The sequence below is a fragment of the Sturnus vulgaris genome, chromosome 3, assembly GCF_052056855.1.
Source record: "Sturnus vulgaris isolate bStuVul1 chromosome 3, bStuVul1.hap1, whole genome shotgun sequence".
Classification (NCBI taxonomy): Eukaryota; Metazoa; Chordata; class Aves; order Passeriformes; family Sturnidae; genus Sturnus; species Sturnus vulgaris.
In genome coordinates this window covers 97556260-97584167 of record NC_142245.1, presented here as the reverse complement: position 1 = coordinate 97584167, position 27908 = coordinate 97556260, and the positions used below count along the sequence as shown (strand labels likewise).

At 40.7% G+C, this 27908-nt stretch overlaps 1 protein-coding gene across 4 annotated transcripts in view; it reads right to left on the bottom strand.

The window, feature by feature from the left end:
• The window catches only part of COLEC11 (collectin subfamily member 11), a 39127-nt gene extending 11701 nt beyond the window's left edge, over positions 1–27426 (bottom strand). Inside the window, exons 1-3 of one of the 4 annotated variants that reach the window (XM_088162378.1) lie at positions 27288–27426; positions 9164–9319; positions 3263–3334 (exon numbers count right to left, since the gene is read on the bottom strand). In XM_088162378.1, coding sequence (XP_088018504.1) covers positions 3263–3334; positions 9164–9293 — 202 coding nt within the window. In that variant the 5' untranslated portion in view covers positions 9294–9319; positions 27288–27426. Of the gene's footprint in view, positions 1–3262; positions 3335–9163; positions 9320–13722; positions 13863–25728; positions 25978–27287 lie in introns of those variants that run through there. The other 3 variants (XM_014883728.2, XM_088162379.1, XM_088162377.1) reach the window with 3 other exon arrangements.
• Between the last annotated feature and the right edge of the window lie 482 nt (positions 27427–27908).

Below are 27908 nucleotides of genomic sequence, written 5' to 3'. Positions count from 1 at the left end.
CATGCTGCTTGAGAGTATAGAAAAGTATTTATGCATGAATTTACAAGTCTGTATACTACATACGGTCTGTAGAGGTTAACCAGAGACTGAAAGGTTTTTCCAGTTCAAGGCTGGATATTCTTCTGTGTCCTTTCCACAGACTAGAAATTACATCTGTGAAGTCTGTTTGCTTATCCAGTCAACACTGTGACATTCAAAGTATACTGGAATAGTACCATGATGAAAAGTGATGTCATATAGTCCAAATTGTTCTTAAGGTATCTGTGTTTTTTCTTTGATGAAGCACTTGTGGAAAGGAGTTGATGAAGACAAATATCTACAAAATGTACAGCATTAATGAAAAGACTAGTTAATTAGAACTTACTTTAAACAAGAGCTTGTTTGTAGAAATTTCAGGATGCAAAAAGAAAAACAGAAAAATATGTTGCTATAGAAGTAATAAGAAATTTTGCCTGTGTTTAGTTGAAAGTACCACCTGGAAAAATTCCAATACAGTATGCATTAATATTCAATTTTTTAAAATCTCTTTTCTGTTTAATTTATGTTTTCTTGCAGTGTTTCCACTTCAGTGTTTCTTCTTTCAGTCTAATCAGAATTTTTGACTTTTGCAGATATGAAAAACTAGAAAATTACCACTGTTATTAGCATTTATCAAGCATACCTTATGAGAGCTATTTTCCAAACAAATGCAATTTTGCAGTATAAAATAGATAAATGAAATGCTACATCATGGATGAAAAAGAGTGTGGAATGGTCCTTAGGTGGTCCAAAGCATTTTGAAGTGACATGATGAAATGCCAAGACAGAGAAGCATGCAGGACAGCGTGATGAGAGGGTTTCTCAAGAAGTTGTCAAGACAACCTCATGCTGAAGGACACAGAGAAGGCACTTAGTGCTTTCTTTGCCTTTGTCTCTGCTGGCAAGGTCTGCTCTCCCAGTTCTGCATGTCTGGTAGCAAAGATCTGGGGAGGACAAGCTACTCCTGGCAGCTGACAATTGAGTGAGGGACTACACCTGGAGGTACATGAGCCCATAGTCCTTCCTGCCCACAAGGCATCCAAGGGGGCTGAGAGGGCTAGCTGGTGCTGCTGCAAGGCTGCCAAAGTCTAACCAGCAGCTGCTAATGAGTCCTTCACTCATTAGGGAGGAGAGGGAGGAAGAAGTAGAAGATGCTCCACGCTGGCAGGAACAGTTGGTGCATTGGAGGATGGCCCTGCCAGTCAGGAGGAGCTCAACAAGCTGCAGGAATGTGTGGACAGGAATATCATGGGTTCAGCAAGATCCTAAGTTCCTCACCTGTGATGCTTTGATGAAGTCTGGCCAATGGCTGGGTAAAAAAAACTACTTTGCCTAAGAGGATCCAGAGATTTTTGGGCCCTCATACATGAGAAGGAAACCGAAATCCAGCTGAAGAAGATGGTTTTATTTAGCTTGGAATACAGAAAGGTAAGGAGGAACTTAATTGCAGTCTTCCACTACTTACAAGCAGTTTCTAGAGAAGATGTAGCGTTTTCTTCTCAGAGACACACAGAGAAAGGGCAAAATGCAAAGATTACAAGGTACAACAGGTCTTTCATGATTATACCAGTGAAATAGACTGATCAAAATGTATGTGGAATCTCCATCCTTGGAGATTTTCAAAAGTCTACTGGATAGGGCCCCGAGAAACCTCCTCTGATATTGAAGTTTGCCCTGTTTGAAGTCAGAGATTGGACTAGATGAGCTCTTTACAACCTTTTAACCTAAATTATTCCATCATACTTCACTTCATGCTCCATTGCTTTGCAAGAGCGGAATTTTTATTTTCCAATATTTTTTTACAAAGAGTCATCCTTGAAAGTGCATTTACATAAGAGAAATACACTGACTGGACACACACACCTCATGGAAGTTATGAATTTTTCAATGCATTGTAGGAGGAAGAGCTCTAGCTATGGATTTTGGTCCCAGGGTAATCAGTATCAGACTTCCAAAAGTGCCTAAAAGAACAATATAATGGATCGTGCATCATCCTAAGGAAGTATAAATTATCACTACAATTGCTTTGAAAGAAAGATTGTCAACTCAGTTCAGCAAAAACTAACTCCAACCTTCTAACGACAGGAATGTCAATCTTTACTTTCAATATTGAAATCAAAGGATTCGACGACTCCTAATTTGAACCTAAGAGAACACAAACCTCCCAGAAAACTTATGAAGGTCAAATTTGTTTTCAGGAGGAAAACAAATGTGAAAAGACAGAATTTCCTGCAAGACAGAAATGCTGTGCCTTCTCTCAGCTGCGTAACTGAACACTGCTGAGCACTGTTTCTCTCAAGAGCTCAAAATATTTTTGAATTACAATGCAAACAAATTTATCACCATTTTCCCATATCCAAAAAATGTGGGAACACTCATGTTCATCTTTGCCTATTATGGCCTACTGACTTCCCTCAATGGTTTTAATTAAGATATTTTGAGTGATCAAATTCACCAGAAAAAAGAAAAAAAGAAAATCGAGCCCTGTGAATTTTTTCCCTCTGATCTAATAAGAGGTTTTCATTTGCAGCGGGCAAATTATGAAGGAAACATTATGATGCCTTTCTTCACATATAACTTTCTTTATATTTGAGATTTGTGACCAAAGCAATGTTGATAACACACAAACATATTCATTATTGCTGAACAGTGCTTGCACAGGCTTAAGGCATTTTTTGCTCATCACCCCACCCCACCAGCGAGGAGGGGGTACAGAAGAAGCTGGGAGGGGACACAGCCAGGACAGCTGATCCCAACTGACCCAAGGGAAATTCCCTAACCTATGGCATTCTGCTCAGTATTAAAGCTGGGGTAAGAAGGAAGAATCGAGGGCATTTGGAATGATGGTGTTTGTCTTCTCAAGTTACTGTTGTGTGATGGGCACTGCTCTCCTGGGCATGGCTGAACACCTGCCTGCCTTTGGGAAGCACTGAATTAATTCCTTGTTATGCTTCACTTGTGTGCATGTGGCCTTTGCTTTCCCTATTAAACTGTCTTTATCTCAACCCATGGGTTTTCCCACTTTCACCCTTCTAATTCTCTCCCCCATCCAAACCAGGAGATGTGAGTGGCTACATGGGTCTGAGCTACTGGCTGGGGTTAAACCACGACAGCAGTAAACAGAAATGCCTAAGGAAGAATTAGTCACCCAGATAAGGGAGCAAGGATCCCCATCATCATCATCTCACAAGAAAAAGCAGCATTTTCTCAGGAATGACTTTCAAGACACCTTTATCAAAGTTACCTTTTTCTCCTGGAGGTCCAACTCTGCCTGGACGACCTGGAGCACCTTTCTCCCCCTTTTCTCCTGCCTCCCCTGTAGATTAAAAAAGTAAACAAAAAGAAGAATCATATTAAACCAGGACTATTTTCTGTTGGCAGAGTGACAAGAATGCCATTCTCTCCAGTGAAAAAAAACAGAAGCAGATGTGATCTGATTTTAATAGCTTTACTTGATGGACAAAACAGATTTTTCTTCAATTGATGTAGACACTGGTAAACTTTGTCAAGGCATTACTGAAGTTTTATACAACAGGTCTAGTTGTGTGGATGTTACTCAAATCACTGACCTCCAAAAAGCCAACAGCACAACTCACTTAAGTAGAAGCTTCAGAATTAGACCCCAACTTAGCACATAAATTTCTGTGTTCACCAAACTCTTTCTGAGCCTCTGCTAAGACAAGTTAAGTCTCAAGTGAAAACGGCTTATCTATTTAAGTCAATGGCTTAACTACGACCTCAAATTAACAGAAAAAAAAAAGCCATTTTTGAGACCTATAAGAAGGCACTGCTACCTCCATAATTAGAGGACCATTTTTAAACATAGAAGCATAAACTCCTTACTCCATATCCTCAGTTATATAGTTTTAATCTCTGAGGTATGAACCACTATGTAGTATATTTACATGCATGAAACTCGTGGTGCATCATTATATTCAGCATATTTAAACATCACTTTCTGTAAAAAGTGTTTGCCTCCTTGGTGCCTTTCATTAAAAATTTGGGGATGCTTAGCTTGTTTTGCCCCCCACAACTGTACTACTACTGCAGTCTTCCATTGACATAAAATTAAGATCTCTGACAAACAGAAGTATAAACAATGATTTATACAGCCACTGTGACAAAACAGGATTTATATGATGAAGGAGAAGAAAATTCTATCACTTCCACAGAAAATAAAGTGGTGGTATTTAAATTTCAGACTTAGCACAGCAAATATGATGTCCCAACTCTGTATTTCTATGGAGGAGAGTGAGCACTAGCTGCCCTCCAGGAAGCTGATGGGAGCACCACAGCAGGAAAGTCAATGCACCTCACAAGCCCAGCTCTCTGAGATAGCTGGCAGCTGGTTCAGAGAGGAGTCACAGAGATAACATGTAAAAACATGTCACACCACGGCACATTTCAAATATGCAGCCTCCAGCTCTCTTTATTGTAGACCTAGGTGCCTGTGAGCTGAGCTCAGCCCTCCATCTGTTATATTTTCATTCTTCAGGCTGCTCCAGACCATCTTCCCTGCCTTCAGACATGCAAAAATAGGCCATTCTCTGACCTTAATGAGGACAAACTTCACATAATCCCTAGTGAATAATATTGTTAGTATGAAACAGGCTATAATTTGGCACATTTGGGAATGTCGCATTTTTATTATCAAGTAACCAATAGGCTTTGTATGATTGTCTTTCACCCCTCAGGGCTGGTTATGAGTTCTTTGCTTCCCCAAAGATAAATCCTGACAATGACTTTTCCTTGCTCTCTGGAGGCTGAGAGCAGGCTATTACAGCCTATTGCTTTACACGTTCTTCAGAGTGAGAGCTGTGCATTAGGGATCAATAAAATAGATCACTCTTGCTTCAGGCCATTACACTTGCCTGCATTTATTCTGATAATACGATGACACCGCATTCTTAGTGTGGGTGTTCTAAAAACTTTCTCCAGGAGGAGATTACTCCATTACAGGCCCAGCTACAGACCAGTCGACAGCTTTTTCTTATCAGCTGTTTTGAGGAGCAAGACCTTGGCCAAGAGGGGCCGATCAGTAGTACAGCTCAGCTTTGCCTTGTGTAAGTCCCTATTCTTGCTGTTTGCACCCTGACCATTGTGCAAATTTAGGAAGTAAAGCCTGTGCAGGTGTTATGAGCAACAAAACAGTTTTCTGTCAAGAAATTTCAATCAATTTAATTTTTCACCAATAAACAATAATTTTAACTTATTGATTTGTGATAAAGAAAGACACCCCTGTGTCTCCTTTCTGGTCTCCAGTCCCTCAGTACAGCCAGGTCCCTTCAGAACAGGAGGCTGGGATCTGTGCATTATGGTCCCTACCCAACTGATCTGTTGTGGCCTCTTGCACCAACCACAGTCCCTTAGCACTTGCACCTCTCGCTCAGTTTCCTCTCCATCCCTTCCTGGGTATTTGTTCAGCCCCACTGCATGAAACAGAACTTTCTTTGTCAGCACAATGCAGCACTGCCTATGCAGCTGAGACAGGGTGAGATGTAGCTCGTAATGCTCCACAATGTTGAGATGCCCCATTCTCCTAGAAGAAATTTACCCTGTCACCAAAATAAGCTGTGGTAGGATTATGGGTATCAGGCCCTGACACTACTACAAGTTCTTCCTACATCATCTCTAGGAGAGATCTTTCTTAATTCAGGTGATATATCCTAAAACTGCTGTTGATTTGCCTCCTTTTATGAATTCTTTGGGACAGGATTTGTCTATGTTTATATTTGCAACTTCCTACCATAAACTGTACCATCTACAATGTGCAATGAAAATAGTACACCAAATATTAACTATGTGAGGTATTAATCATTCCTGGCTGGTGATGACTTCTTTCCATTACTCATATTCCCTGTGTGAGTAGATGCATCAAATGTGGGTGTAAAAAAAATTTATTTTAACGTAGCATCTACTTTTTTATGTACTGAACGTCATTGCGACTATTAAGGCAACTCCTACTCTAGAAGGGAGACAAAACAAGATGGCAAACTGAGAATTTAAGCTTTGAAAGATTGTGCAGAAAAAAAAATATAAAACAACAGTAATAACTTCAATTTCATGTGCCTATAAAAAGAAACTGGACTTCAGGAAGAATATGAGTGAGCTGTGTAGTGAGGCTTCATCATCCATTGCTTTTTCACACACAGCACACTTTTCTTATTATTATTATTGCTAGCTTCTAAAACATGGTTCAGTCTGCTGTCTGCATTCTCAGAGCCATGGCTTTTCACTTTTCATTTTACTCCTTTATACATATATATATATATAATATATATAAAAATATAACCAACCCACCAAAACCTGCCCACCTAAAATAACCCACAAAAATAACTACAAAAGACAAACAAATGAGCCAAAAAATCCACACAAAAAAATCAAAACAAAACAAAAATGTCCCAAACATACAAAAAAAAACCCTCAACCCAAACCACTGCAAACCACCAAAAACAGTCCCTAAGACCTAAGCTGCCAACCTTCATCTCATTTGTGCTTCTTCTATTCTTGATGTTTTTACTGGCGTTCTTCCACATCCATTTCCACCTCCATTCTCATATCATGCCCCTTCTGATATCCTCTTTTACTCTGTGGGATCTTAATTGATTTTGTGTCATTTGACATTTATTTAGCTTCCAGTCTCTCCACTGAGTCTCATTCTAGAGCTCTTATTTCTTTGTTTTTTCCCTATTTTCTCTTTTTGTTCTTCAAAAATTCCTCCTTTATGCTCCCCTGCTTTTGCATACTTTTCCCTGATGACTTTCTCCTTCATCACCCCATTTGGGCTCCACTTTTTGCACCACCTTTTAAGTGTCTATCCTCTGCCATTCACATATCCCATGGTCTCCCTAATTTCTTGCATTTTTCCCTTCTACCTGTTTTTCCCAAATTCTGACAGAGCCATGCCCAGCAGCAATGTGGCACTCTGTTTCTCCACCACTGGAGATGTTGCTGGCAGCCCAGCAGAGGAGGAGAAGGTGCAGATCTAAAAGCTGCAGTGAGCAAATCCTGCTGCACAGGAGCTGAAATTTGGGCATGTGGCCACACGTGTGCTCAGTTTAAAGGAAGGCTTGGCCAGTGAAACGTGTTGGAGTTGTGCCAGTGGGGGACAGCAGTATCTCATCACCACATCTGAGTCCCCCTGACAGCATAGTTGGAGCATTGAAAGCTTTTTAGGGATTTTACATTAACTAGGTCTGTATCAGGCATTTTGTGCTTCACTGAATTTGTACATCAATCTCTCTCAATTTTGCAAGGCTTATATCTTATGAAACTGAGTGAAATCATTAACACACAGTGGTTTTCAGGCCTCTCTCTGGTTTCCAGGCTCAGAATTGTCTTCTGCCAAAGGGTCCTGAACAGTTTACACACCCTAAAAGCCTCTGCTGCAAGGATCTTTTAATGCAAGGATCATTATTATTAATGACAATAATGATTCTTGCATTAAAATGATAATCATGGATGCTAATTTTGACCGATTACACAAATAAGGAAACCAATGCAAAGAAGTCACAAAACTCATCCTGTCAACTTCTTTGATATGAAAAATATTTTCAAAGCTTAGGGCTGTGGATCTGACCTTTTGGCTGATCTTTCATGCAAATTTGGACAATATAACTTGGTTGTGTTCTCCTCTGTTGATCACATTAACAGCACTATCTTATGCCTCTTACACAGTAAATATATCAAACAAATTAAACAGTTTTGCCCAAGCCTTAGTCAAACCTCAGAAGGTCTGGATAAAGTGTTGTTCTTTCTAACTAGAACATCTGCAGAAGGTCTAAATAGTATTAAGATCAAAGCCACATATTGAAGTAAATAGAAAAAAATAGCTTTTGGTTGAGTTCAGGCATCTAAAGCGCCATTAATGATGATGATGATAATAATAATAATAGCATGCAAAACAATAATAAATATTTTAAAATAATCATATTCTTAAATATGTTTATTTTAAAATAAAATTTTTAAAAATTGGCCAAGCCCAGCCCGCATCCCTGTAGCCCAGCTCTCTTGCCTCAAGCAGAGGGCAGCCACACACAAATTGGGCAATGTCTGGAGAGGGCAGTTTACACCTCAAACCCATGGCCCAGCTGGGCTCGCATTTAGCTGTGTGAGCAACTGTGGAACAGAACTGAGCCTCACCCTTCCCATCAGTCACCCAGAACAGACAATGCCTGCAGTCCACACTTTGCCCTCAGGCAATTCGGGAAAGCCCAGATTTGTACAGATAAGATTAATGGCACCAGTTCTGGTTAGATGGGTTTTGTGACACTACAAGGCATAATTGCAAGGAAAACTGAAAGGTTTGTTGTGTGGTTCTTACACTTTTTTTGTTGTTGTTGTTTTTTTATTGTTGATGATAAACTGGTGGTTTTCATGGGGTTTCTTTGCCCTCAGTTAAAACGTATTTCCCCATGTTCAGAAGTGTTATATTTCAACAGAAATGTCATAGCATCCACAACGGGAATTATTGTTATTGACTAAACAGGGCTGGGATTTCAACAACCATAATAGATGCTATTGCTTTAAAATGTTAATTCTTCCCAGTGGTTGATTTCTTGTGCAAGATATATTTTTTCCTATGAGAAGACCAATAATTTATTACACCATCTTCTTTGGGCAAGAGTTTGGGGGCATATTCTGTAAAAATGTTGCCTTTTCCCACAAAAGGTATAGAAATGCCAAAAACCTAACAAATGTTTGCTTTCTTCTACGAGGTATTTGAGCTTTTAAAAAAATCAAAAGAAGACAAACAAAAGTCAAGAAAACACAAAATAATTCCGATTACATTGCAAAATGGAAATGAAAACCTCTCCAGGTATAAAGTAGTGCCTGCTTTTACAGTTTTGGGGTATGTGTACCACTGCTCAGTATAAACACAGAGAGAGCAACCAGACGATGTAGAAGAGTAACAAGCACTAGTGATCACGAGTAAATCTGGGAAACTGGCATGCATTTTCTGAACCATTTAATTTCACTTAATGGACCTTAAAATTCCATTTTTAAGGAGGCATTTAAACAGGGGCAAATAAGAGGACAGCTGAGAGGCACCTTCTTTGTCACTGTTAAAACTGTCAGTTATGCAAATAAGCCTATTAGAACTAAAAGATTAATATTTGAATAATAGAGTAGGCTTTCACATTACCTTTGAGGCCTGGAACAAGAATCTGAACAGAGCAGGACTCCTCTGCAATGTGTTGAGGATATCCAGATCTTAGCAGTGACAGGAAGGCAAGGCTAATTAGAGTCACCAAGAAAACCAGATCTCTCTTCATAATGAGCACTTACAGGTCACTGACTCCTAAACAAAAGAATGAATAAACAGTTATAAGAATTCCAAAGGCTATCAACAGTTTCTGAATACATGTAGCATCCCACTACACACCCAATATATATTTGTGTGCCATAACGCACACAGCTTAAGAAGCACATGTGCAGCTCCTCCAAGCAGGTTATGTGTTCCTCAGACACACATGAAACAGGCAGCAGCACATTTAGCAGGTTTTCCTGATGTTAGACTGGATTGAGATAAGCTCAGGAGAAATTTAATTAAACAAAAAGGAGATTAAACAATGCTAATAATAGGCAATTCTGCGTTCATGATTTCTCATTGGAGGCAGCAACCTGCAAAGGTGAAAGGAGATAATACAGCATGCAGGCTTAGAATCACAGAATTGCTTAGGCTGAAAAAGACCTCTAAGATCATCAGCCAGTCATTAACCCAGGACTGGCAAGTCCACCACTAAGCCATGTTCCCAATTGTCACATCTACATATCTTTGAAATATGTCCAGGGATGGTGACTCAACCACTTCTCTGTGCAGCCTGTTCCAGTGCTTGACAACCCTTTCCATGGAAATATTTTTTCCTGTATACAATCTAAAACTCCCTCTGGCACAACTTGAGGCCATTTCCTCTTGTCCTATTTCTTGTAACCTGTGAAAAAAGACCATCTTCACCCTGGTTACAACCTCTTTTCAAGTAATTGTAAAGAGCAATAAGGTCTCCCCTGCACCTCCTTTTCTACAGGCTAAACCCCACTCCTCACAGGACTTGTACTCCAGACCCTTCACCACCTCTGTTGTCCTTCTTTGGACACACTCCAGCATCTCCATGTCCTTCTTGCAGTGAGGGGCCCAGAACTGAACACAGGATTTGAGGTGTAAACTCACCAGTGCAAATTACAGGGCAAATCCCTGCCCTGATCCTGCTGGCCACACCATTGCTGACACAGGCCAGGATGTCATTGGCCTTCTTGGCCACCTGGCCTTGCCCTGAAAGTTCTCAGTACTAAGTTCCCACTTAGAGTGGATCCTGCTTTAAAGAGGCAATTCAGTAAGAGATGAGACCAACTCAAAGGCCTGAAACTTCACTTCCCATCTACCTGAGCACTGGAATTGTGCCCAGGCAAATTGTCTGATAAAATAGCCCTCATATAAGTCATTGAGAGTGGAAGGCAGGTAATATTTCACTGTATCATTCAATAAAGTTGAATCAGAGTCTTCAATAACTCCTGAAGAGAATCACCTTTGAAACATATCCTAGTCTAAGCTGACAAGTGAAATGGCTTGCCTGAAATTAGACTGTGAAGAGATGTCTCAGAAAACAACCAAACAGAAATGGAGTGTGTGTGAAAGGACTGTCAAAAGACAGTATTTAGGGGGCCTGTAAGAATACCTTGACAAAAGTGTTATTTATGTATTTCTGATATGCTTTTCCAGTCTGTCCTTAACCAGAGCTCTGTACTACACAAATAAGCTGAAAGTCATAACAGGATTTTTATCATCTTTTATAGCCACCATAAAGACATGTTCATTTTACATCCAGAGCAAGAAGATTGGGCTATATTAATTTCCACTCCCTGAATCCCTTAAAAATAAGTTAAGTAGGATTAGGCACAGGTGTGGGACCAGTATGCGGGTCTGTATGTCACAACATATTGGGGATCTAGGAGAGCCGAATTGTTATTTTTGAGATGGCCTGAAGGTATTTACTGGCATAACAGATGTCTTAGCAGCAAGGCCAAGATGATTTTGGAGTTGGGGGAATAAATTGTCCCTCTGAATTACTGTCCTGTTTGTGCTTGCATTATCCCCTAGGAGACCATAGCAAGGGAATCTGATGGGAGCAAACTTTGTCTCCTTCCTCATGTGTGGAGGGCACTGTGTGAGTTACAGGCCAGGTTTCTCTGCCTCACAACCCCCTTGCTACACCATCTGTTGTTAATCCACATTGCAGGACAGGGGGATGCCACAATACACCCCTGAGTTCTTACTGATCATCCAGATCTGGTGCAAAGACTTGTATATGCTATGAGCCCCTTTTGACCCAAATCTTTTCCCCAGGTTTCTTTCCAAAGGTGAGAGACCTGCAGCTGGACAACCACACCTTAAAAGGTGGTATCTATGCTTAGAGCTGGGAAGAGCTGTTGGGTCAAGAGATCTCAATACAGTCATAGTCTAATGGGCTACAGCAGGGCAGAAAACCCTAGGGGAAAGGTAATCGGGTAATGCTGGATAATTTTCCCATGCACCAAGGGAGGAGCAGGAACTATCTGAGGATTTCCACAACCTGCCATGCAGTCCTGTAATGGGTCAGGCATAAAATACTTCATAGGCAAGCTTTACCAACCAGAAAGAATACCTAGGAGAGTGTGGAACTGCTGCTCAAATATTTAAGCCATTATAAGGTTTGTCACAATTGCAACAATTATCACTCGAGGCTTCTCAAGAGTACAGGGCAAAGTTGACTTTTACCACCCAAGGATGAGGAACAAGAGCTAGAGGAGAAGGTGCATCATAAAGCCATGCATGGATCTGTTAGAATGTGTCCAGAGGAGGGTCACAAAGATGATCAGAGGGCTGGACCACCTCTCCTACAGAAACAGGCTGTGTTGCAGCTGCTCAGCCTGGAGAAAAGAAATCTCAGGGGAAACATCACTGGGGCCTTCCAGTACTTAAAGTGAGGTTATAAAAAAAGAGGGCTAGGACAAGGAAAAATGGCTTTAAACTGAAAGAGGAGATATTTAGATGAGATAGAACAGGTTGCCCAGAGAAGTTATGGATGCCCCATCCCTGGAAGTGTTCAAGACCAGATTGCAGAGGACCCTGAGCAATATGGTGTAGTGGAAGATGCCCTGCCCATGGCAGAGGGGTTGGAACTAGAAAATCTCTAAAGTCCCTTCCAACCCAAGCCTTTCTATGATTCTATGGGAAAGGTGGACATAAAGAACCACAATAGTCAGGGAGGAAAAGTAATGGAAATTTGGATGCCATGGAGAAGCAGCAACCAGGCCAGCTCCCCAGTGCTCTGACAGATAAAACCAGCAGGAAAACATTTGCCGTATTGCTGAACTCTGCTTTTCTGGGCTACAGCCTCCCTTGCCTCTGCACAAGGGCCAGTCACAAGCATTAGAAACCAGGTCAGGTCACCAGCTACTTTACAGCTATTTTCTAAGGTTATGCAAACTATTTGACCACAGTTTGAGATAGTTTCTTCTATTTCTTCTTTCCAAAATACCTTCATGTGCATACTAAACTTACCTCAGAAACATTAAGCTAGAATCTGGCTACATCTCCCCAGAAAGAGATTCCTAACCCCAGGATACAAGGAATTTGTCCACAGTGGACAGTCCTGCCTCTTTTTAGTGTCTCTGATTCACAACAGTCAGCTAGTCAACAAGAAAGGTTGAGGAAAAGGGTGTTTTTCCAGATCCTCAAAGGTTTCTAAGGCCAGTCTTGGCACTTGAATAGTCAATACTGATTAAATGCAAAATGAAGGGGTCCCTGGTAGGAGCACAATTTGCAATGCCAAATGAGGAACCAGTGCTCCCTTATGGAGGAAAGCAGTGAGTTGTGGTTGCCTGAGCCAGCCAGGAGGATGTGCCTGGAAGTCTCTTTCAGACACCCTCAGCAGCAGCCACTCTTGAGAGACAGGGTTTGCAGGCTGAGCAAAAAGAGGATGTGGGTCCATCCTGCCTTCGTCTACAGGACCCACCCTACACCCCAGGAGAACCCCTGGTCACCAGCCTGCAGGACATCCTAGGCAGGATATCCCACCTTTTTTATGTGGTGGGAGCACTTCAGGATTCAGAATATCAGACAAAGAGGCTTTCAAGCCAAGTGGTTCAGATACCCAGCTGAAAGCCTGGAAATTAGGCAGCTCCAGCATGAGCACCTGGCAGACTGGTGATAAGGATTCTTGATGGACAAATTGGAGAATAGAATGAAATGGTCTGAGATGGAAGAAGAAATTGAAATTACGATGGTGCTCCAGTCTCTGCATTAGTGAATAAAAGGCAACATCATCTCTGTCTGCATTTTATGAGGATTTAGATATATCCAGACTCCAACTGAAAGATCAAAGGCTCCAGGTGTGTTAAATATTAATCTGCCTTTACAAATTCCTACACACCTCAGAGATGAGACAGACATCAAGCAGCAGAGAACTGTCAAGGCTGCTTCTTGGCTCTGCTCAGCAGCTACATATAAAGGCTTTTCTGGGGAAAACAAAATCTCCAACAAAGCTTCAGCACATTCCCTGCTGTCTGCTGTTGGGCTTACGTGTCTCAGAGACAGAGGGGATACAACCCCACCCTACCTTGTATTAACTCACAGAGGAAATGGACTTGTTCTAGAAAAAACAGTTTCTTTAGTGTCATTCAGGTAACAATACCCAGATCCATAAGAATACTCAGGGAAATTACCTTGGGCTGAGAAGAGCCACTAACAGAAGGAATCTCTGAAGAGGTTGCACATTAAAGACTCCAGAGGAATTGTGGCTGCAGTAAAGGGACACATTAATAGTAGAAATCAAATCAAAAGCACTTTGTATATAATTTTATCCATCTCTCCCTGCTTTCAAAAGAAACCTTCTGCAGTTAAAATTTCTTTCTATGACTGAAATAACAGTTTGATCTCCAGGTATGTGCTACAGCACCTTTCACTTTAAAATCCTAGAAAATTTCTTGTTTCTGACCTACTTTCAAGCCCTTTCAGACCCAGATGCATAAAGTCATTTGAGAAAACTAAATCCCACTGAAACTGGTCCTCTGATAAAGAAGGACTGGCCTGTTTTTTCAAACATTATTTTGGCCCTGGTATTGGGAGTATCTTTGCATCAGTAAAACCAACACCAGTGAGAAATCTAGATATGCTAAGCACTTGTAAAAGTATGAATATTTTCTCACTGCCTATACAGGGGTCAAAAGTCAAATTTATGGCCATTAAATCAGTGAAAGTTGAAAGTATTGGAAAAAAAATTAGAAGAAAGCAGCAGCACTTACTTACAAAATAAAAATTAATAGAGTGTCTCTCTTTCCATTAGAAATGAAAACATATCAATGCAACCAGTACAATAATTTCAAAACAACTTTTGAGACCTCTCAGCTTTAGGAAATCTGCCTCAGTCATCAAGAGAGAAGAGGTTTCTCAAGCCAAGCTCCAAATGACAAGTCCTTGAGAGGTCATTGGAGAATCCCAAAGGCTCACTCAAAACTGCTGCAGGACAAGCCAGGCCAGCTGGCACTCACTGAGTTCCCACACTTCCTCCCAACTCTGGATGGAAAGCTTGGAGATCACTTGAGCCAGCTAATGCCTCATGCATGAAGTCCCTGTATCTACCAGTGGCTCCACAAGTGCCAGGGGCTAATTCCACGCCAGTATTTTGGACCTAGAAGAAACAACACAGATGATCTGCCAAGCTGAAAACAAATGGATGAAAAATGCAGAAGACAAATGATGCTCACTGGCATTAATGCTCAGCCAGCCAACAGCTACAGAGTAACTGTAATCCTCAGTATAATCCTATAGAACCCATCTTTGAGCTGGTTTTTCTTCACTGAGGAGTTTTCATGTGATGATTTTTTTCTTTTTTTGCCGTTATTTTTAAAACTATGCTTCATTCTCAGGTGTCTGATCCAAATTATCTATATTCTGAATTGAGTATGCTTCTGGTACAAACACACAAATCTGCAGAGTCACAGCCAAATTTGGTGAGTGACTTTCCCAAGCCAGTTTGAGTCAGCACTACAGACGCTGCAATAACTTTCAAAAATTTTCACTCTCCTGACTTTTCAAGTCTTCGTCATCCAAATCTCAACACCTCCCTGGCAGAACTCTCTGGCAGCTCATGTATCCTCAAGCACCTGCAGGCCCTAAGCCGAATTCTAGGGGATGCAACACATCATCAAATCATGCCCACAAAATAGCAGACTGTGACACAGCCCTCATGCTATTTCAAACATTTTGAACAGATAAAAGACCAAAAAAAAAAAAAAAATTAAGTCCCAGGGCTACCACCAGGCCCACTGCAGACCAGGGACAGGTTTCTGGGGGAAGTAGGAAGAAGCAGAAAGGACAAGCTTCCATCACTGTTGACACAAGCTGTGTTTCACCCCTTGGCCCAAGGGATGTGGATCATTCCCTGGGGAAGAAGCTTTTCACATTGGAGATGAAACCTGTGTCACTGACCTCATCTTTCTCCATTACAACCTTACTAATCTTCCTAACCTACAGATGTTTTGTGTAGCTATGCTTTTACTTTATCTAAGCATTTTCTCATTTGCCCTCTCAGTTCCCTTGCACATTACCTTGGGTAATCAAACATTTGCCATTTAGCTAGACTATAAAAATCAGAATCAATTACAAAGCTGCTTAAACAGTGGGTGATCATTATCATAACATTGCAATGCTCTCAAGTTAAATCCTATGTGTTGATTTAAAGGTTAAAGCAATGGACTTGAAAGACTGAAAAAAATCCGTAAATATTAATACTGTAGAATTGCAGAAATGAGGACCATAACTGCCATGGTTACCAAGTCTCTGTGAAATCTATGGAGCATGGAGTAGCATAAAGCAGAGACATAACACATTTCAGCTCCTGATCATGCTGAAGAACAGCGAGGTTTGCTGTAGAGGACAAAAGAGTGAGTCTAAGCTGATGGGAAGCTAGCATTACCTAAAACCCAAACTGATAGTAAGTCCTTGGTTACTCCCCAAAGTACACTTAATACTGGCACAACAGAGCCCTTTCCTCAGACAATGCTTGTGAGGTGTAAGGTACAATTAGTTTATCAACATAGATGCCCTTATCAAATGTAGGCATAGTAGTCTCAGTTTTCATCAAGAAGAATGTTTTTTAAAATTGGAACAAATTTCTTCCTGATGCTGTTCTGCTGTCTCTGTCAATGAGTTCATGTTAGAATTAACTGTCATCTGTACTGAAAATATAAAAACAAGGCTTCAGCAAGAGTGAGACGAAGCAGTTCCAAAAAATGGCAAGTTTTCAAAACTTTTAACTAGAGGGATATGGGACCTGAGTGCCAAACCTTTCACAATAGTTCTCTACGGATTTTTAGACAATCTACAGATTATTTTGTAGAAAATAACATTCAAGTACATTTTTATTTTTATGTAAGTTGGTGGTCAGAAACAACTAGAAATACTAAACAGAATTTCTCATGCAATGTTTCAAAGTCCCGGCTAGATTACAAGATCTCTTCTGCCTTCAGCTATATTTTACAAAAATAGTAAAAAAAAGTGTTGAGGGCTCTAATTTAAGTATCAGGTCCTCTAAAACCGGGGTCTAAAATGTCTCAGTTCATTCCCACTCCTACAAAGCATTTACATGAGAGCCTCATACTATCCCCACACAGCTATCTGTAGGAAGTAAAAAAACAAGGATTCACCTAGAACCAGTGAATGATGTGGAGAATGCTGCAGGGAACATTTCCTTACATGAATAAATACATAATGTGAATTTAAAATGCATGTGTAGTTTTATTTATGAAGCTTTAAGGCATTGCTTTTCAACCCTTCCCATCCACAGAGACTTAGGACTAGCTGCAGAAGTCGAGATATCCGTGCAATACTATGCCCACTCTACCAATTTACACTTTGCAATATGTTCTCACTCTTGAGGTGTTTGGAAGTTTTCCTTGGTGGGCCTGACCATTTTCTTCTTGACGGTACTGGACAAAAGAGTGAAGCAAACTTATTCTTTGAGCAGGAGAGGGTTGTCCCAGTCCTGCAGCTACCTTTTGGGAGGTGTAGAGAAGAGGCAGAAAAGTCTCTCAAGGCCCCAACCAATCATCCCAGCCATGCCAGCAGTGGCACCTGCCTTTAGCACAACAGAAATGCCACTCATTGATCCAAAAGGTGTGGAGTAACAACTATGAAACAGCCTTAACTTAAAAGGATTGAAACACCCAGCTCCAGCTTCCCAAGAGTAATTGCTCACATTGGATGGACACAACAAGTGAAATTAATTACACTCAGGCATGCTACAATAAAGGATGAAAGGAAGCAGAGAAGAAGCCTGATGATGAAGCCAGCTCAAGCGTAGTGGTAGGACACTAGACCAAAACTGGGTAAAATAAGTATTCTGATTTCTGCTTTTTATGTCCCACAAATGAGTCATGTACAAACACAGAGACAGGTCAGGAATATCCAGAGAGAAGACAAAATCTAAGAAAAGCAGTTTATGAGGTTAGACGAAGAATAAAGACAAGAGACAAGATATAGGATATAGACTACTAGCAGACATACAGCAGAAGTGAAAAAGCAGAGGTCTGACCAGGGGAGATTAGCAGAAAAAGGACAGAGGAGCAATGGCACCATCCCAGAGGGCAAGGGGACAAGAAAAAGGGTTTTTTTTTTTTGCTTTTGGTTGTCACAATATTCTACTCCTCATTGAGGAGAAAAAAAGAAAGAGCAGAAACAGCTTTTGACCCCCTTTTCTCACACATTAGATAAGTGAAAACTACATTTAAAGAAGGTTCTAAGAATAAAGGGAAGCCACTTGACTGCTGCCCAGTTCTTCCCAATGCTGCAAGTATGACACCTCAAAAAGTGAGCCACAAGACAGAGCACAGCTGCCATTAGCAGAAGCCTATTTATCAGGACAACTCCGCTGAGGTCCCGACCCCAAGCTAGCAGAGGTTAGTTTTAAACAGACCCTTGGGGGGATTAAACTGTTCTGGCTTAGGAGGGCAGTCTGAGAAAGTCATTCTGGGCATTCTGTGTAACCAAGTCAGAAAAAGGCACCTTGGCACAGGGATTAATTTCATCCCAGTATAGAACAGACTCAGTAATTGACTCTGAAGTAGCTATTCATTGCCTAGTAGCACCAGTTCAGCCTTGCAGGTATGTGCAGTTAGGTCAGGGGTATCCCATCATTGCTAATTAGCTAAGTCAATCTACAGGAGGGATAACAGCAGCCTGGCTTCCTGCTGCAGTCACACATTAGCCTCCCCTTCTCTGTACTGTCACCAATGGCCAGCTGATCCCAGCTAGCACAGACTGCTATTCCAGCAGTAAGGTATTCCTCTGCTTGTAATGCTGTTTTTCAGTTGATTTAGTTCCTTGGTTCCCGGCGAGGATAAAATGGCCATAATTCCTGTGAAAAATTATGTCAGCCAAGGAAAGGAATGCCCTTGGCAGCAGCTGAGATGTGTGTTATAAAACTGTGCCATTGCATGCCAGCAGCATACAGAAAAAAGGAAGATGCATAAGTGAAAGAATTCAAGGGACTATATTACCAGACAAACAAATAAACAAACAACAAAAACCCACAAAACCCCCCTAAAAAAACCCCTAAACCAAAACAACAAACAAAACAAGACAAAAACCACACACACAAAAAAAACCCAAAAAAACAAAAAAACAAAAAACACAAAAAACACAAAAAAAAACCACAGAAAACCCCCACCAAAAACCAAAAAATAACCCAGCACATAATTAGAGTGGGAACATTTTAAAAGAAGCAAAGATATGGCAAAATACCAGGCTGCAATGGAAAATAATGACCAGCAAAAGATACAGAACATAGGAAATAAAACAATATCAGGCATTTCTACTAGCATGCAAGCCACCAAGAGCTATGGAAAGGATCCAAGAGTGTTATCCTCAAATGACAAGGACATATTTCTTGGACTGATATCCTCAATATAACAAAACACTGTGGTACGTAAGCATTCATAATCAAAATCTTGCATTTGAAACGGGGCAGTGTCAATGCTATTTCAACAAAATATTATTTTTACTTTCAGGCTGAAAGACCAACACTCTACACATGATCCTATATGTGACTACACCAGTGGACAATGGAAGAACTATGGATGTAATTTATCTGGTCTTCTGTAAAGCCTTTGACATGGTGCCCCACAACATCTTCTCTCTAAATTGGAGAGTTGGATTTGATGGGTGCAGTGCTTGATGGACAAGAAAGTGATTGGACAATCACATCTTGAGGGTGGTGGTGAACAGCTCAGTGTCCCAATGGACATTAGTGATAAATGGTGTCCCTCAGGTGTGTGTATTCAATATCATCAGTGTAATTAATATCATCATTAGTAACATGGATGAAGGGATCAAGTGCACCCTCAGCAAATTTGCAGATGACACCAAGCTGGAGAAGTGGAGCAGTGACACTCCTGAAGGACAGGATGCCATCCAGAGGGACCTGGACAAGCTGGAGATGTGGCCCATGGGAATCTCATGAGGTTTAACAAAACCAAGTGCAAGGTGCTGCACCTGGGTCAGGGAAAAACCCCCGGCACCAACACAGATCCAGAGCAGCCCTGCTGAGAAGGATTTGGGGATGCAGGGGGTGTGAGGGGCTGGACAGGACCCAGCCATGTGTCCATGCAGCCTGGAGAGCCAAACGTGTCCTGGGCTGATCAAAGGCAGCGTGGGGAGGGGATTCTGCCCCTCTGCTCTGCTCTGGTGAGAGCCCACCTGCAGTGCTGCATCCTGCCCTGGGGTCCCCAGCACAGGAAAGACAGGGAGGTGTTGGAGAAAATCCAGAGGAGGCCACAAAGATGATCAGAGGGATGGAGCATCTCTGCTACAAGGAAAGGCTGAGATAACTGTGATTCCTGGAGAAGAGAAGGCTTCAGAGTCATCTAATTGCAGCCTTCCAGTACATAAAGGAAACCCAAAAGAAAGATGTGGAAAGACTTTCTACAAGAGCATATAGTGACAGGACTATAGTGAATAGGTTCAAACAGAAAGTAGGTTTAGATTAGATACTGGGAAGATATTCTTTACTGTCAGGGTGGTGAGGCACTAGAACAAGGCTGCCCAAAGGAAGCTGTGAATGCCCCATCCCTGGAAGTGTTCAAGGCCAGATTGGATGAGGCTTTGAGCAACCCGGTCTAGGGAAAATGTCCCTGTCCATGGCAGGAGGGCTGGAACTAGATGATTGTAAAGGTCCCTTCCCACCTAGGCCATTCTATGATTCCATAATATCTTCACTGGACAAGTGACAGTAATCTTGATAACAACAGTACTACCCAGTGTCCTTTTATTCTTAGAGCTCGGATACACTTTTCCAAATACAAATAAGGGAAACTTACCAAAACAGCTGCCCACATTAATAGAAAATATATGGTTGATACACAGAAATGGTTGTGGAAGCAAAATGCAGTGGGAAAATAAACAGGTTTCTGTGTGTCTGATATGACTTAGTTGAAGCACACACAAAGGCACTCAATTCCTGCACATAACTAGACATTAATAAAGTTCTTAGAATTCAAGGTATTCTTACACTAGTATACTAGAGAAGATTTTCACTAATCAGTCTATATCATTGGCAATAGCCAAGATCCAATGTAAAAGCTATTGCCAAAAGGAACCTAGCTAAAATATGTTTGAGCAGCAAAACCTCTCAGAGCAGTTCTTACACATACCACAACACGTGCACTCAAAATACTTTACCATGTACAATGAACTGGTTCACAAATATTTTTAAAATCTGAGGAGTACAAGGGATTGCATACAGTTTGAGATGCTTTTGATAATCTCATTTGAAAAAGAAGTATGAAATTCAGAAGGAAACAGATAGAAAGTGTAGAACACAATTTGCAAGCAAGGGTGTTTATCTGAATTCATATAAACTGAAAGTGTTGCTTCCCTTAACTGTATGCCATGATGCTTCTGCTACCAAAAGATTCTTGAGGATGACAACTCCCTTTGAAATTTTTTCATTAAAGTCCTTCCATCTAACCAACTGCCCTGAGAGATTTCTGTATTTTAATAATGTACATTTCTGGGGAATAATATAACAAGCTATGTTAAGCAAGTGATAACTACTGGCATTTCCACTTGCTTTGGTACTCAGCAAATTCTCTAACGATAGCAGCAGATGTACCTTTCACACAGCTAGAACATGACCAGAGGGCAGCTGTGCACCAATTAAGAAGCTGCAGAACAGCTAAGCAGTGATCACTTGAACCTCCATGCTTGCCTGCTCAGAATTTATAGGGCACTTACAGAAACAAAAGCTAATGCTACTGTTCTGATTGTGCAGTTACCAATAAAATAAAAAGCTTCGGTGGTTAAAGAGTACATTGACATGAAATCCCAACATCCACCACTTGACTTATGAAAATGAACAATGAAAACAAAACCAAGACTTGACACAGTTACTCAGTACTGCCAAAAAGATACAGAGACATCAGTTCTATACATAACAGAAAGTCCATGTACTCAGCACTTCTCTGAAATCACGGAACTGTGTGAATGTAATCACTTGTCATGAAGTGTAAATAGGCAAATGCACGTTTAAATACAGAATTGTTTAGGAGACAGTCTGTCAGACATGGTGGGTTGGCTGGATACCACCTGCCCACCAAGCCCCTCCATGGGCTTTGTACAACATAAAAGTAGAGAACAACAATAGAGACTTTTTGACTCTCCACAATTACATAAAAGGCAATTCTGACATATCATATCAATCTCATATCATATAATAAATAATATTTTTCTAATATCTAATTTAAACCTGCCTTCTTTCAGTTTGAAGCCCTCTCCTCCTGTTCTGTCACTACAGGCCTTTGTAAAAAGTCCCTTTCCATCTTTCTCTTCAGGTACTGGAAGGTCACCCCAAAGCCTTCTCTTTTGGCTGAATAAACCAAAATCATGAAGATACTAAAGAGCAAAGGAAGATAACCTCCAGTAAAGAGTATTTTCAGCTGCAGCTCATAGCATGGCTCTCATTACATCATCTCTACATTAACTTTAAACTGCACGTTCTTTGCAGTTTAGCTGGAGAGAAACACTGCAAATACATCTGTAGGTGCTGCTGACAGATCCAGCGCCCTGAAATCTTCTCAGCATGCAGCATTTTGTCCTTCTCTTGTTCTGCCACATGTTCTCAGTATCTGTTTCCTTAACATTTCTTGAACATAACTCCACTTCAGTGAGACATCAAGAGATGTTTTCTTATTAATACCACTCTGACAAGAAAGCTCATTGATACACATTTTTCTTTTCCTATTTAATAAGACACTTTTATTTTCCTGTTTCCTGTGTTAGGTCTTCATTAGATTCTTATCTCGTGTTTTCAGTTGATTGGCTATTATTACTGCACCATCTAACAATGCCAGTTATTTCATATCAATTTTTAAAGCTCTTTTAATTCCTAAAAATTAGATCTCTTACAAAACTTTCTCTGATGATAATAAAAAAACCTGTCTATATAAGCAAAATTAAAATTATACAATCACTTATATAATTTTGTCCTTCCAAAGAGCAACTTGACCCTGGCATTCAGACCAGGATGGAAATCAAATCAACATCTCATCCATGGTCTCTTGGAGGCCCATAGACCATTTCCAAAGAGTTCAGATGAATACATGCATACCTACTGTCAGCAAGTTTTAGTATTTGCTAAAATCATCAGCATCATCACAGGAGATTTTGGGGTGATCCACAATTAAGCCTGAAAATCACTCAAACAGATCTTAGAATACTGTCTGAAGGATTTTTGTTGTTGTTATTTCGCTAATTCTGCAATTAGCAAACAGGACAAAAAGAAAATAATCACAAAGAGAGCCACGCTTAAGACCAAAGATAGGAACTTAAGCATATCTGTGGGTACAGCTTCATTCTTCAAGGTCCCTATTCAAAATCCAGCCAAAGTTGAAACAGTTTTTCTTTCCACTCTCCATGCTTTTCCCCCATTTTTCACCCCTAAACCTCCAAATGAGAGCTGCTTAAGTTCAATACAGGTAACATTACCTCTGAATCACTCTCTGTAGCCTCATCCCAGGTTCAAACAAAGCATCCAGAACCATCTCCTAACAATTCAGCCACCTTAAGAGGTAGGAGGTTCCTGTGGTTTTACTGGAAAACTTGAGTGCCTAAGCTTTTCTTACCATACAGACCAGAGATAGTCAACATCTTGCCTGAGGAGAATAATAAGGCACACTTCTCCCACTTAGCACATTTCCATCAAGGAAACACATCCAAAATCATTCAGTCTCCTCCAAGCACACCAAATGACTATGTTGGTTAGTTACAAGGACACCTTTCCAGCAGATGGGAGGTAGAGGTTTGGAGCACTGCAATGAGCTGCATTTAGACCTCCTTCTTACCAGGAAAGTGGTCCCAGACAGCAGTTGTTATGCGACAGCTGAGTAGAAACAGTCTATTTCTCAGAGAACTGCAGAAAACACTTTTCCCAGAGCCATTTTTCAAAATCTCAGTGCTTGAAGGACAACTCAGGACACAAATTCAAGGTAAGCTTCCACCTCCATCACACACTTGTCTGACTGTGGTGAGTCACTTTCTTCAGCACTTAGCCCTCCTCCACTCACTCCATATTGCACATAATCATAGCCAGCTCTTGGTTTGGAGTCTGGTATCCAACTTGCAGCACTGAGAAACTATTTATTCGTGTCTATGTCTCATTCACATGCTGTTGGACTAGATCCTTAAAAGTCCCTTTGAACCCAAAACATTCTATGATCCAGTGCAAAAGGAAAACAATGTAAACCCTATAACTCCTCACCATTTGTCATACTGCTTTGTCCTGGCCTCTAGGACACCCTATGGACCTCTTAACCAATCTTCTGATAAAGTTCTGAGGAAGCAGCATCCAAATAGTTCCAGAAGCTAAGAATCCTTGTATCTTAAGGAAAAATTAAAGAGACTGGTACACTGATGAAGTGCTCAAGCAGACCAACTTCTGTTCTTCCCTTGCCTATAGACATCTTATACAACTGTAGGCAAATGACCCAGGGCTAGATTTTTCTGAAGATGCACCTAGATGAGTGATATGACATCTTGGTGGATTTTCAAAACCACCTCTTTCTAAAGCTTCAGGCTCCTAGTAGGTTGCTTTCCTTTTGACTTAAGAGTTCTTAAAAGATCTTTAAATCCAGCCATACTCCCTCGCATTTTTCAGTTCCAAATACATAAAATGGAACACTTTTAGCACAAAAGTTGGCAGAAGCATTAACAAAGCCATGTAAATGTTATTAAATGTTCTCTCCCTTGTACAGGTGTTTGCATGGCTAAAAACATCAAAAGAATTTAAACCTTGTGCTGACACGCTCTTGAAGGGACCTACTCTCATGGCTGAAAACCAGGATGGCCTGTGGCTTGTGCAGATCAGAAGAAAACGCTCGAATTTTAAGAAGCTGCCAACTAGTTATCAACCAGCTGATGCCTTATGAGCCCAGTCTGGGCCTCTTTCACGAGACTAACTTTTCCAAAGTACACCCTAACAATCCTTTCATCAAGGAAATTAAAATAGTGAGACCCTGACCACACAGCCTTATGGGAAGCATGGTTCAGCTGTGAAGTTCAGCCAGTAGTGAAATGCAGTGCATAGCACAAACTACACTTCCCAAGAGATACCATGAGAATATTTTTGGCTAAATTGTTCTGGTTTTCAGCCAAAATAATTTGACAAAAGAACTGAACTATCCCAGAAAACTGACACTTTTCTTTAAAAAGCTACTCTGCCAAAAGTCTCCCGACTTCAAAAAGATTCTGGTTCAAGAATTTTTGGACAGCCCTAGAGATGACTAAAAAGAGCTTTAGAGATAGTGTAAAATCACTCAAAATAATCAGAAAATAAAAGAGCCTTGAACATAACATACACTTAGAAATAACATAGTAGATTCCTGCTGCTTCCACAGAGCAATTCTCTATTGACTGTAGGACTATTCCATGTTTAAAATGCTATTTTGATTATGAATTTAACTTACACATTTTCTTTGATGTATGAATTAAAGCAATGATTTCATTTTAACAGATACATCTAAGAATTTTATGAAAGGTAGTCCAGACATTGTTAAAAGGAATACTCAGCTTGGAAGTCTTACTTCTTGTCTACAACACTGGCACACCTTATTTATGCGGCATCAGTAACATACTAAAATTTTAGTGATAGTATCATTGCATGATCTTTAAACAAGTGTTTGTTTTATATTTTCTGATTACTATAATACCTTAAATGTTCATATCATGTAAACAACCATATAGATATGAAATTCAAAGATCTCAGGTACTGAGAGGAAAACATAGGGCAACAGTTTTTACATTTGCAACATTTTAAAAATCTTTCAATACCCAAGAATCAAAGAGTATTTGTTTTACACCAATAGACAAAGTGTTAGTATTTCCAGTCCAGTTGCTCGGTTTCACTGTGTGACATGTAAAGTTAGGTATTCAGTTCTGCACAGTGATTTGATTTTGCTAGAAATCCAAATCCTCTCCAAAAAATCCTCTCCACATGGGTGCTTCTCAATAGAAAAGTCCAATGTTATCCAACAGACTCGAGCAAGCTCTTTTTTCCTTTACCTTCCCCTTCTATCTGGAGATTGTCAATCATATTTTGCCATATACAAAGCAGCCCCCTAACAAACATCCAGATTTTTCCTCTATATGTTTTTACAGAGTGAAAGCAAAAAGTCTCTTACCTTATGGCTGCTTAGAGAATGGGAGCTGCACAATGCTCTGTGCCTGCAGGGAAACTGCACAGATGAACCTCATTGCTGCTGTTTACAGAAGTCTGACAGTTTTTAATTTGAAAAGAGGTTGTCTTTTGCTTTTCGACAGTTCAACAAATCAGACAAAACAGTTGCAAGTGTTATCTGTAAACAGCTTCCTGTTTGAAATAGATCAGCTGTCCTGCAGGACAATAATTAGGGAAGAAGTGTGGGAAAACTGAAGAGATCCATGATGTAAGCTTTTTATTTTGGGAATGTACTTTTTTGGGAATGCACACTAACTTTCCCCTCCTCCTCTCTAGCAGAGAACCCCTTTTTAACCATTTACATCTACTCAGCTCTAAGCCATGCATGCACACTGCCTCAGCACAAAACTCTTCTTACTTTGCTTCAGCAGATAAGAAAACACATGAAACACAGCACTGAATGTGATCATCTTGTGTGGATAATTAACACACTCTCCCTTGCTGAAATTCTCTCTATTCTTGCAATTGCAAGAACATGCTGCAGCATTCTTAAGTAAAACAGGCAACTGTTTCAGAGCCATGTCTGAACACCCTACAACGAAAATGCTAAATTATCCACATAGCAGGCATCTTCATGAAATTTTGTGGAGTTTTTTAAACACCTTTTGATACAACTTTAGTGCTATTTCACTACAGCTTCTAAATAGTTGCACACCTCCAGTTTTTACCTTAACAGCTAGACTAGCTTGAGGTCTGGATAAACTGCAGTACTCCACAAGCAGCATTCAAGCAGCAAAAAACTGGGGCTAGCTGATTCTGGGAAGTGGGATTTTGAGAATACCCCCCTCAGTTACAGCAGCTTATACTTCAACAGCTTCACTCTAGATTTCCAGGGCAAATAGAGAGTACCACCAGTGACTAAATCAATTAACACCCTCTGATAAAAAGCTGCTGTATTTGTAAGACTGTAGCTCTGATAGCTACAAAAAAAATCCTGTGAATCATCTGTCTCTATCCGTATCATACTACGTTCCCTCTTCCCAGTTATTCCAGGTAATGTTTGAGGGGTCATGCTATAAGCAAGTACCCAGTGGTTTGGAAGTCTGGGTAACCCCCAATATGTGACCTCTTCCTGGAAAACCAGGACAGGAGCTAAGGGCAATAGTGGGAGGTTCTTTTCCATCTTCCAGAGTCCCAAGATCAGGAAAGTATCAGAACACAGAAAAGGTTTTAGACTGAGGGGCTAGCAGAAGCTGAAGCAGTATCATCTGTACGTTCACTTCTTTATCACTTTTCAGATCTCTTTTGAGGTGCAGGTCCACTCCATTGAGAACTTTGTGCTGTGGTGGGGCTCGCAGTACAAGCTGATGACACAGTACTGATGTACCCTCTTCCTGATTTGCTCTTGACATTACATATATCCTCTCTCCCTGAGTCTGGGGTGTGCAGCCTCCTTGCCCACGACAGCTCCTGTTTTGTTAGCCCACAACACAGCACATACACTGACCAGCTTTAACAGCAAAGACAAAAACAGGTACAAAAAGAGGTAGTGATGCCTCATACCCAGGACTCCCTGTGGACTATCTACATTCAGGTTTCCACGTTGGACTGGAATCTAGTCACCCTCCTCTGCTGCTGTGGACTCCTGTATTTTAACACACACCAAATGGTATGAGAAAAAGTTAAGAGCCAATGATCATTTGCAGATTACCTCAGAAAGAACAAAATGGTAGAACATGAAAATAACTGTGTAAGGACCATGCAACTCTAAAGTTCATTTTTTATGCATACAGGCCCCATCAGTTCAGTGGGAGCAGAAGGCAATTAGCAGGACTGGGCCCTTGCAGTACTCTGTTGGCAGAAACTTGCCAAGACAAACATTTTATTTATTTTATGTAAAGAATGCAGCAAAGTGACTGTAGTCCAAGCCTTTGAAGATCATATTACCATGGCAAAGACAACTCCATTTACATACATATCTACTCTCCCTGTAAACACAGGCAAATAACTTTGAGGCCAGAAACAGAATTCAGTGGAGGAACAGTCATTCAGGGAAAGTTGGTAGAAAAGGTAGGACTCAACACCAGGGAAGCAGAAGTGAAAACAAACATAAATTACCAGAGTTCAAAAGGAAAGGGCAAACACTACAAATTCAGTGAAAGTGCTTTCTCTAGGGAAAGGAAG